The sequence below is a fragment of the Zophobas morio genome, unplaced genomic scaffold (genome assembly GCF_036711695.1).
Source record: "Zophobas morio isolate AGI-343-1 ecotype UQ-CSIRO unplaced genomic scaffold, CSIRO_AGI_Zmor_V1 ptg000005l, whole genome shotgun sequence".
Lineage (NCBI taxonomy): Eukaryota > Metazoa > Arthropoda > Insecta > Coleoptera > Tenebrionidae > Zophobas > Zophobas morio.
The window spans coordinates 19,207,695-19,220,436 of record NW_026972110.1 but is presented as its reverse complement, the minus strand read 5'-3'; the positions used below and the strand labels follow the sequence as shown (position 1 = coordinate 19,220,436).

Below are 12,742 nucleotides of genomic sequence, written 5' to 3'. Positions count from 1 at the left end.
TCGTAAAATTGAAGAGGAAAAAAATTGGAACAACGTAAAATTGAGAAATTAAAAAATTGAAAAATTGAAAAATCGAAAAGTCAAAAAAGGTAAATTGAAAAATTGAAACCTTAAAAAATAGAAAAATTGAAAGATCAAAAACTTGACAAATCGAAAAATTGAAGAATCGAAAAACTGAAAAATCGAAACAGTCGAAAGTCAAGAAATGGGAAAATTAAAACATCGATTAATAAAAAAAATAAATAAATAAAAATTCATACAAAGCCGATCCTAACATTTCCAAAAGATAAAAATAACTACACTTTTCCGAAAAAATATCTATTGCATGATAACGATTCCAATATTATTGTTAATTTGCGGAATTTTACTAGGCTTATAGATCAAATCGTTTCTGGACTATTATAGTGAACATTGGTTTGAGTGAGCTCTGGTCTGTAAATCAAATAAGTTCTCAGGCGACGTGTAATAATTAAAAAAATTAGGTCCTCATATATTTGGTATTATTTCTTAAACGATTCTATGAGAAATATAATCATTTCATATAAAATATTTTGCCGCATGAAAATAAAATTTCCAAAAATATTTAGAAACATGCTAATCCCTTAAATTATAATTTTATACCTTTCACGCTTCAAGAATTACCACTTTGGATGACTTACGAATTTTCAAACTAATGTAATTACTAATAACTCTCATAAAGGAACTTCTATTTTACTTTCCGATCGTAGTACTTTATAGAGACCATCTGCCTAACTATGTTTTCCCAAAGTTGGATGACTCTTAGATTACGAAAACGTAGGTCTCACCTTATACGTCTATAATACGTCTAAGTAACATACTCATACACTTGTGGATTATGAATCCGACTTGATTTTTTACCACAGACTGTCTTACCTGTAACAGAAAATTGTTTAAAATTGTTTTTCCATGGAATTAGACGAAAATGTCACTTACTTCTAATTTTTCTAGAAAATTCTCACACACATAGAGCTGAAATGTCCTAGGTGTCTAATACTCCCAGAAAATGTTCACCAACACGGAGGTGAAGGTATGTAATTCCTCCGGGAAGTTTCAAATACCCCTGGTGGAGTTTTATAAAAGTTATGAATTTTTCAGACACTGATATGTGATATCTCTTAACAAAATTTGGCTATTTTGTTCTCTTTTAAAAATCTTGAAATTCATATAAACTCAAAATAATACCTACCGGAAATTTTAAGGCACGTGCAAAAGCTCTTTCTTTATTTCTGACCCAAAAACATTACTATAATTACAATAACTTTGACAATTTATAGTGAGGGGATATTTCATCTTCTCAAACAACGCATTTAAAATTTAAATTTAAATGAAACTAATTTGGAAAAACTCATGGCGGAGTTATAACCCACAGCATGGGAATATGTAATTTCTTAAAATGTATGTGGTATTTATTATGAAAAATTTGAAATCACGGTATCAAAGTGTTGGTGAGGATGATTAGAAACATTTTTATTAGCGTTTTACCATTTACACGATATTCTCAATTTGCGTATAAAATTTGACAACAATCGGACTATTAGTTTCAGAGAATATCTCTTTACTAAGAACTGACATAATAGACAGCCGGACGGACGTGGAGAAAACATGAAAGTAGCAATTTGTTCGATGGACCTTGTTACAATACTTCTTTAGCTTACAATCGCTAAGTAAAAAATCACTGAATTAACCAAATAAAGCAACCTTTTTTTGTGTAATATATTAAGCATGAGGTAGTCCAAAATAGAATATGGCATTGAAATTAGCAGTCTGAAATTACCCATTGTGTCAAATAAAATACTGTAGTACAATTTTTTGCGTTAATACACCAGGAATTGTAATAATTTATGTATTTATAAATTTCATATAGGCCGTAACTGATTTTCTTTTGTATTTTGCAACTCTGAAACAGAAAAACTTGAGAGCAGCTATGAGTAATTAGCATATAAATCAAGTTTACGAGTCGGAAATTACAGTTGAAAAAGTAAGGGCTCTGGCTTTGGTCCTTGCATATTCCAGTGTTCGTGTCGCCTTCATGGTAAAAAATTGAGGGTTAGGTTATATTATGTTTCAAAGTTGGGTGTAAAAATTCCTAAATTTTTCATATAAATTTATGTCTTTTATGTCTTTTTCAGGTATATGCCTCCAGTGACGCCTTCGCTATGGAAAAATACCCGTCTTGCGGATCGCTTTGGTGCTGTGTGTCCACAGCGTCCTCCCGACATAGGAAATAGGTCGGAAGCCCTGCTGGAATTCCCAAGAGGAAGACTGCTCTACTTGGAGAAACTCCTGCCTCTACTTGCCAATGAAAGCGAAGACTGCCTCTATCTCAACCTCTACGTGCCCAGAACCGGTAAGTCACTCGAACACTAGTTTATTTGGACCGTAAACCAAAGATATTAATTGCAGTCCGATTCCACTGTTTAATCCCTCATGAGTGATATTTATACCGGTAAATGCAGCAAATCGCAATTTTAGTCGGCGCTGGCGCAGCGACGTAATTGCAGAAATTTGTATCCCTGTAGGGATTTTCAAGCTTGAATCTAATTACAAGTCCGACCGGAACATGATAAGATGGAAAAGAAACATAAAATTTGTAATAAAATGATGCGTTCTTACAAAAAGTTTCGGTGCTTGCGAACTTTAAGTGGTTTAGAAATAATGCGGATCCTATCTAAACTTCGCTGTTTGCTCGGACGTGCACAAGGTGGGAAAAAATTTATCTTGGAACCCACTTTGAAAAATTACTTGAAAATAACAGTTAAGGAATTAATTTTTCTCGATTCTTGGGCAAGTTTATAAGCTCGCTGGAAACATTAACGTTCTTTAATCTTATTTATTCCATCTAAACGTAATGGGTTTCTCTTAGTGAAAATTGCTGGAACGTTTTAGCTTGTTTTTACTGCTATATTATGATAATTTATAATATTCCCAACAAGTAATAAAATGAAAAAAGTATGAAAAACATTTATGGCTTGAGAATTTTCGTTTTGTAATTCGCCTTGTTTTTTATTTAAGCCATGTTCTGCATGCTAATTTGTTTAGATTTTCTCCAGGCCACGTCGGGATATAGAAAAAAATTATACAGAAAATTGTTTTTACCTCATTTGTACAATGCTCTGCGAACTGTTTGTTATGTTTTTATATTTTAATTCGCTTATGCATGGAAACTTATAAAAAAAAAACATACTCCTATTATTATTAGAGAGCGGATTTATAAACACAAAAAAATTAAGAATCAACGCTTAAATTAGCACAACATTTTCAATAAAAAAGTTTTATTCTATTTTAGAACCATAATCTTATTTATAAGCACCCAAATGCGGGCTTAAATTGGCCTTTTTAGCACAAATCTGTCAAAAATTGCTAAGCAACAATTGATTGTTCATTTACTCTAATCAATTAATTATTCAAACACGCTTCGATATTCAACGTTTTTCTTAAGTTGGAAAAACAATATTTTATCAAATCATTACCTGACCGACTTCAAATTCTTCTAAACTTTCGTTTGAATAAACGTTTTCCGCTTCTTTAATTTACATTTTGAAAAACGAATTATCAAATAATCAACGTGGTATCCATAACAACATCAAAATAATAGCCAGCTATGTATTAAAATTCGCATCGGCACAATTCACACAGTCTTGCCGAAAATACTCAATATTTCGTTAAAAATAGTTTATAAACTAAAATAGAATAAAACGTTGTATGTACCACGTGCATAATTGTCGATTGTGGCACTCAGGAAATTAAAAGCCCTCCTTCGTCGGGCTTTAAACATTCCCTCGTGCCACAATCTCCCTGATTATGCCCTTAATACATAAATAACTATTATTTTAAGCAAAAAAGCATTAAATAAGCATAACACTTTCATTAAAAAAGTTTTATTTTTAGCAAAAAAGCATTAAAAACATAATCATATTACAAATCAAAGAACACTTCTTAGAACTTTGGATAAAATATTATTACAATAATCCTAGACTTTATATTTTACACACGTATTTCAGTTTTCTTTAAAACAATTTATGATTGTAATATATTCCAAGTTGTCCACTGTAAAATTTTTTCGCCGATCATTTAAAATGTGTTTAAAATTGGAGAATGTGCGTTCAACATCCACACTCGTTGTTGGCGCAAATTTGAATTTTGCAACTAATGTTGAATCTAACTCCATATTTTCCACCTTCTGGCCTTGTAAAACACGAGCAACGTCGGAAATAACACCGAAACCTGCATTTTTATTTAACACTTCGTCAAGTTTTTGAGATACTCTAGTACCAATATCACCCCTTACTGCGTTTGCTTGTTGTTTAAAAAAAGTTTATGGCATCTACCAACAACATGTTGGGTTTTTCTAACTTTTCTATTACCTCACATACGAATTGATAATTGCTTCTTAGAAAAGCAAGATCTTGTCGCAAATCTTTGTTTTCCAAAATATTTATGAAATCTTTAATCGATTGAGAAGAATCTTCGCTAAACTTCGTAACTACTTCCTCAAATTCTTTGATATATTTGTCATAATAAAATGTGGCCTGTAACCATGTTCCCCACCTCGTTATAATCGGCTCTGGGGGCAATGGTATGTTTGGAAATTTTTCCTTAAAATGTTGCACTCTTAGTGGGGCTTTAACAAAAATCTTTTTACCATTTGCCACTAATTTATTAACAGTAGGAAACTGCAAACGTATTCCTTCAGCCACTTTGTTTAAACCGTGGGCAATGCAAGTAGAGTGAATTAAATTGGGGTACAATATTTTTAGATTATTCCCTCCTTTCAACATATAACGAGCTGCATCCGAGATCATCAATTAAATTTTATTCGCCGGTACGGCATTTGGCAAAAATAGTGACGTAAGACTGTCATTTACAAATCTGATAATCGTATTGCCATTTGTTTTATCTAACATTTTCAAACTTACTACATACCCTCGACTAGGGAAATTTTCATTTAAGATTCCAACAATTAAACTTGCCACGTATCTTCCACAACTATCGGTTGTTTCATCGACAGCGAACCATAAATAATTATCTCCAATGGGATGTTTAATTTCGTTGTAAACTTGCTGAAACACTGGGCCTACATAATTTTTTCGGAGAGCACTTTCAACCGGAATATGTCGATTGCACTCTTTTTCAAGGAATTCTTGAAGAGAGTCCAATTTTTTTAAAGGTATATTGGACTGGATCATCATTTTACATAAATCGAAATTAAACTGAAACTGCTCATCTTTTGTGTAAGTAGATGCAACAGATTCATGTATGTCTGCTGTTTAATTTTAGAAACTTCAAACATTTTCTTCCTTTCTACATGAAGAGTAGTTCTGACATGTTGCGTCACGTTATATTTTTTATCACTTTGAATCTAAAACAACGTACATATACAGGATTAACAAAGGAAAATAGATAAAAAAAAAATTAGTGGGCTTACGGTTTTCACACAAACTCTGCAGAATATTTTGTTGTTTTCTAATTTTAATTCTGGAAAATCCCTTATCCACTCATCCGGCGTCGATTTTACTTTCGGCATTCTTTTAAAATCTTACCAAAAAGAACTCAACATGTAACAAGGGAGAACCACGTGCAACACTGTACTACGACAGATGCGATAGACTGATGGTTGTGAAATAAACGGTTCATTTACTTAAAAGTTTCCATTAGAAAAATTTTAAGGTAGGTAGTTGGGTACAATAATCCTTTTTTCTAGAAAATCTTCAACGGTCTTGCCGCAAAATGCCGAAAAAGAACATCTGGTTAAAAACTTTAAGTCATTATCAACGGAAATAAGGATTTAAAGTTATAAAATCTATGGAGTATTTTTCCAATCCTATAATAAAATTTTATTACCCAAACGACCGGAACCTATTCACAGAAACGGTCCTTCAATGGTCAAGTCCAGGTAAAATGCATACGATACGATACGCCTAACTAACAAGTATTTATCATCCCGACAAGGTCGGCATTTGAACAAAATATGCATTAAAACTCATATTCGTCGAAAAAAGCATTAAATAAGCATATAAGTTTTAATATACATAAAATTGAAAAAAAAGCAAATAAGCATAAAAAAAATGTGTCAAATGACTCCAAATTGTCTCATAATTACAGATATAAAAAAGTTTTGTAGTGCTTACATTTTTCACAAAAAGCATTAAACCTAGAAATCCGCTCTCTACCTATTATATTACAAATAACTCTGTACATGTCAATATCCAATACTTTTTGTCCTTGCCCTCGGCAACTTCCATTTTGTTTTCAAATAGTGGAACGTATTATGGACGTTTCCACACCGCACGTGCTCCCATCTAATTCCCGCCCGCCGACATAATGAACGTACTTTAGCATTCCGCGACACTCTGAAATATTCTTCCTAAAAGCCGTGAAACGTTGTAACTGTCGCCTCCAACACCGGTTTGAAAAATAAAATAGTTGTGAAATTCATTTGAAATGTCGTTTGCAGCTCCACGGATGCCGGTGGTGTCGCCGCACTTCAAACCATCCACTATAGGTGGCGCAGTCACTGGGATGTTTTAAAGCATGTGGGTTAAGGTCGGACAATACAAGTGCGGTATGCATGGCCAATGACTCTACGCTCTGTATTGTACCTCACGTACGATATTATCCCCCGGTATTCTACATATTTATGAGAGTAGTGCTTTTTACTTCATCTTCCAATTTATCCGGCTCGGAACTTATGTCTGCTTCGTCCACTGAAGAATTTAGTGATATACAAGGAAATATGTTCTCGTATATTCGCGGCATTTGTCTAACACGGGGGTTTTGCATTGTGTTCTGAATAAATCCACATAAATACCGAAATATGGACGTCGGACGCATGCAGCGACAGAAAGAGCGCAAGGGTTGGGCGGGGTAGAGAAATATGTGGGTTTCTCTTGAAAAGGATATATGAATTTTTCTCGAAACGATACGAGTACAGGCATCTTTTCAGGTTAAAGAATGACTTCTGGGGTGGTTGTTGCTAGCGTATGAAAACGAATAATGTATGCGTATTTAGGGACAGATAAATTATACCGAACCACTAGCCCTTCGTATAATTTACAACCTACATCCTTAAAGTGCAAAGATTTTTTCAATAACTTTAAAAACAAGTTTTGCATGAAAAATCAGGGATCTGCCGTTTTCATTAACGAAGTAGCCAATTACTTTCTTTAGTTTTTCGGCTTTCAGTTTCAATTGAATTTTTAGGAGCTGTTCCATACAAAGTGGCTCTTAAAGTTTTGCAGGTCTTACTCCAATCACTCTGTATAACTGCGCGATTATATCAAACTCATTTGATAAGCAAATGTAATACTTTTTAAAATGGGACAGCCATTTGAGTGCAGTCATGAAATTTAAATGTCAGTCAGTTTGGCTACAGATAAAGAAGAGTTCACTGAAACTACTGTAAATTTTTTCTTTTACGTTTTTGACTTGTGTGGTTTAGTTTATCATGCGCTGTTAGCTCTGCTAAGTCTTAAATTCTTAAAACTCTATCCACTGCACCATTTGCAAAGTAAACATAAAATTGCGTTTACCCAGTAGGATAAAATGTACAATAGTTAAACTTCATATATAACACCAGACTGTGAATAAACGGAATTCAGTTTGTTCAGTTTCAGTTTTAGTTCTTCAACTCGAGTCATTTAAGTCCACACAAAATGGTAAAATCAGCTAGTAACGGCAAATATTAATTAATTAGTTGATAGAAATTTTTGTGGTGAAAAGAATCATAAAGTAGCAAGAAGATATAAATTCACAAGTAAGTACCGTCATTGTGCTTTTAATGGTGCCTCATTTGGACGCCTTCTTTATAATAAGAAAATTTAACTAAATACTGGAATTCCAAAATTATTTCGCCAAAGAGTGAAATAATAGAATTAAATAGATATCAGTTGTATTCTCTGAAAATAGTAAAACAGAAAATAAATCAAAAAATTAATTCCAGCAATTGTGTAGTGGGGGTTCTGGTTCATTCTTGTGGGAATGTTAGATGGGAAACAGTAAAATTTCAAAACATTTTAGAGGTGACTTTACTGACTCACTTCGGCTAATTTCGGGCATCAGAACGTTTTAGGGGGTGAGTTTTTTCGTTCACTTCGGTTGGTCCATCAGAATCAGCGGCCACTTGCACAAAAAAATCAGTCGGAAAAGACAGTCTTCTGCATGAAAAAGACTAAAAAAATTTACTCCTAAAATGTTCTGAAATTTTACGATTTCCCATGTAAATTTCCCATGTGAATGATCCAGAACCTCCACTATATAACTAGTAGTTCTGGTACTGAAATGATGAACGTTGATAAAATAATTATTATCGATCGATCTACTTGGAAATCTCCACTGAAGTGGTTATGTCGTCTCCGAAACACTTTTATGGATACCTTAATTTCTGCAGAAAATGAATCTTTTTTATAATCTTCATAAATCTCGTAAAGTGTTTTTTAATCCTATAGATCTCAGTACTCAAATAAACATACCAGAAGTCATTTGGTTAATGTCTACTTCAGGATCGAATTTACATGGCAGTCTAAAACGATAGGTAGCTAAACATACATTTTTTTTTAAGGAAAAAACCCAGAGACATGTTTCGACCCATTTAGGCCTCTTCAGCCTGGTGCATTCCGTAACATTTTTTTTAATAGTTTCCACAAAAATTCTTCAGAACTAATGGCTCATTACCAGATACATTATACGATTAAACATCGACTAAATATTGTCAAATTTTATTTATATGTATGTTAGAAATATCGCAAAAATGGTAAAACGCCAAAATTTGTCTAATTATCGTCGTTCCCAAACAATTTGATGACGTTCTCTAAATTTCTTTCCAATGCATTGGTAGTTTTGGAGCAATTGTTTGATTGTTCACCAGATTTCCCTGTTCTCCACGCCAGACCAAATATAAACACAGTGTGTTTTCGTAACACAAGGTGGTCGAATCAAAGGCATTGGCGGTGTAGGAGTGGTCCTCGTCCATGTAGTTTGGGAATTAATTTTTTTTGTGATAACATCTATAAGTTAAAATAAAGATATGTGTGAATTGTTAAAGTATAGGTAAATGAGCATGCTATGATTATGTTCTAAGTGAGTTTTTCCTTAACAAACTTTTGAGGTGACGTCATAATTTTTTTGGGAGGGGATAAAGAGATATATTTTGATTAATGCTGAAGAAGAGCAAAGAAGATTTCACAGCGATCGGTTCAACAGTTTCAAAGTTAAATTGCAAAATATTGTTACCTAATTTTGATTTTCTTCCTAAAAAGCTGGATGTCTAGGATAAAAACTCTACGGATTCATAAACCACAAGTGCAGACGTATCTTATTCTTGCGTTTTGCCATCTAGACGATATATATATACATAAAATCTGAGGACAATCGGTCCACTAGACAGACAGACGGAAACACCAGACCTACTTTTTCGTACTTTTGGGGTCATGAAATGTTGAAAAAACATGAAAGTAGCCATTCGTTGGATGGACCTTATCACAGTACTTCTTTAGCTTATGCTCGGGAAATAAAAGGTAGCTTGAGTTTAAGAAGTAAAAATATGATTGTATTTTTTAGAGACTTTTGTAGTTTGTTTTTCGGAATTATGGTAATTAATGTATCACTGCCACCAATTTTTTTAAAAGATTATTTAAAAAAAAATTACCATATTTTTAGTGTTATTGAGGACCAAGTGATAATCAATATATCTTCAAATGTGCGTTGGCGATTTTTTGAGATACAGTTAGTACAACCATATCAAAAATTTCTCAAAATGTCATATTGGTGAGCAAGTTCATGGAATTTAATTCTTCTAAGTCTTTTATTTGTCGACCGTAAGCTAAGGAAGTATTGTAATAGAGTCCATTTGGCCAATGGTTTTTATGTTTTCTAAACGTTCCATGTCCCCTAGAGTACAAAAAATAGGTCTTCTTTTTTGGTGCGTCTGTTGATTTTTATTAGACAAATAAACTCCGAAATGACCGGACCAACTTTGTCGAATTTTAAGTGTGAACGTATATGTTACGATCGTGTAGATGGCAAACCGCTAACGAAAATTTGGCTCCCTACCAACAATTTGATGACGTCAACTGATTTTCCTTATAGTAAAGGGTATTTAAATTTTATAAAATAACCTAATCTTGTACTTATAGGTTATGAATATGCCTTGAGTTTTTACTCTAGGCATCTAGATTCTTGCAGAAAATGCACAATTTTGTACTAACGTTGTACGATATACGAGCCAACAGCTTAGTTGAGTAGGGCGCAGTCTAAGCTCGAAGATTGCCGGTTCGATCCTAGACGACTTTTTTTTACACCGCCATTGTGTAGCATTCTTTGAACAACACGATGCTAAAAACGTGCATTTTATTGTTTGTAGAGAAATAAGGATTTTGCAATTAAGCTCCGCCCCCTTGGCTCACAACGAATAAAAAAATCATCATAATTGAGATAGGGCGAGTGGGGGAGGCTTGCATTCTGCCTTGTTTTATTAATATGTAATAGTGATCTTTTCACAACAAGAAACTTGAAACATGTTTAAAATGGTAAATTTGTGTAGGGTAGGGAAATATCGATTTTGCAATTAGGCTCCGCCCCTCAGTCTGACAACGAATGAAAAATTCATTACGGTGGAGATCGAGACGGATGGGTGGGGCTTCTCTTTTGGTTTTCTTTTTTAATTTCTTTTTTAACACGATTACTTAAGAACATATTTCACATGGTAATTTCTCGTAGAAAAATAAGGATTTTACTATTAAGCTTCGCTCTTCGGCTCAGGATGAATAAAAAAGTCATGAGAATTGAGATAGGGCGGGCGGGTGGGGCTTATCTTTTGCTTTCTTTTCTTCATATACGTAGCCATTTTTTCACAACAAGAAACTTAAAATATAGTTAAAATGGTACATTTTTGCAAGGAAATCAATATTTTCTTATACAAATTTTCCATTTTAGACATGTTTTAAGTTTCTTGTTGTGAAAAGAAGTCTACACATATTAAATCAAAAAGGCAAAATGTAAAGCCGCCCACCCACCCCGTTTCAATTGTGATGATTTCTTTTATTCGTCGAGATCCAAGAGGGCGGAGTTTAACTGCAAAACACTTATTTCTTTGCAAGAACCTGAAAACATGTTTTTGAATATCATGTTGTTCAAAGAATGCTATGCCTATTAAGAAAAAAAGGCAAAATATAAACACCGCCCACCCACTCCATCTCAATTGTGATGATTTTTTTATTCATCAGGGTAGGTTTGGGTGTGGCTTAACCTTTGTCTTTATTGTTTTCTCAATATACATAGTATTTTTTGAATAACGCGATACTCAAAAACATGTCCTTGTAGAGAAATAATAAGGATTTTGCAATTAAATTCCGCTTCTTTGGTTCCCGACGATTAAAAAAGATCATTACAATTGAGATAAGGCGGGTGGGCGGGGCTTATATTTTGTTTTTTTTCTTAACATACGTAGTCGTCTTTTCAGAACCTTAAAACCTGTTTAAAATGGTAAATTCTTGTGGACAAATATGGATCTTGCAATTAAGCCTCGCCTCTCGATCTGACAACGAATGAAAAATTCATTACAATGGAGAATTGAGGTCGGGGCGGGTATGAGTGGAGCCTAATATTCGGCTTTATTTTTTTTTTCATAATATACATAATTTTACAACACGATACTCAATGTTTTTAATTCCTCGTAGAGACATAAGGATTTGCAGTTAAGCTCCGCCCTCTTGTCTCATGACGAATAAAAAAAATCATCACAATTGAGATAGGGCGGGTGGGCGGGGTTACATTTTACGTGTAAACTAATGTCGACAATAAGAAACATAAAACATGTCTGAAATGGTAAATTTTAATCCTCCACAAGAAGCAATCGACTACTATATACCTAGAGTTAACTAGTGTGGATATTCAGGTTTATGGTTTATGTATGTATGTATTTGAGCGGAAATACTGCCCAGGGATTACAAATCACAGTAATCACAGATCATTAAATTATAACGGCAGAATGTTGACGGACATCAGTGTTCATCTCATATATACGTCATTCAGTGTGTTTGAGATTTTGTCGGAGCTAGGCAATGAAGAGTATTGACTGCTTCTAGAAAAAAATACTATAAACAGAAGTTATGATTGGCGCACTAGCGGACCATCTAGCTGTCACTTCGTTAATTATACTCCTCAAAAAAATCTAGGAATTTGGATTAGAAGATTTTGGATAATGACTGAAATTTAAAGAATTTTAAATATGTATAAGTAAAAAAAGAAGGTTTCTGGTTGTTTTTAAGATATCGAAAGCAGTTTTTAAATGTACCTTACATACAACTACATGTTATTATCTTGCTCCTAATATTTTATTTTTTGCCCTACATACACCCAAGATTTAATAATACGTTTTTGTGTCATCCTATAAACTAGCTTCCTTGCCTGTACTGTACACCCTACCACAGCGTGTTGGAATAGCTAAAACGCCAACATCATCTCCATAGATACATACTTATGGAGTGTGATGGAAATCTGATAAAATATGTTCGCCAAATGTATATATATATCGCATTCACTGCAAAATGTAGAGTGATTTCTAAATATAGATGGAAGTAAACTTGCATTCACCGCACACAATTTTCGCATCTATTAACTTTATTTTGCTCCTAGCAACATAAAAATATCAATTTCTCGCCTATCTCTATTTAATTGACAGTCACACGCACCCGCACAAAGCACATCCAAGTTTATGAATCCCGTT

At 33.6% G+C, this 12,742-nt stretch overlaps 1 protein-coding gene across 1 annotated transcript in view; it reads left to right on the top strand.

The window, feature by feature from the left end:
- Positions 1–12,742, top strand: part of LOC135122920 (neuroligin-1-like) — a 414,788-nt gene that overhangs the window by 36,905 nt on the left and 365,141 nt on the right. Inside the window, exon 3 of the mRNA XM_064047444.1 lies at positions 2,151–2,368. Coding sequence (XP_063903514.1) covers positions 2,151–2,368 — 218 coding nt within the window. The remainder of the gene's footprint in view (positions 1–2,150; positions 2,369–12,742) is intronic.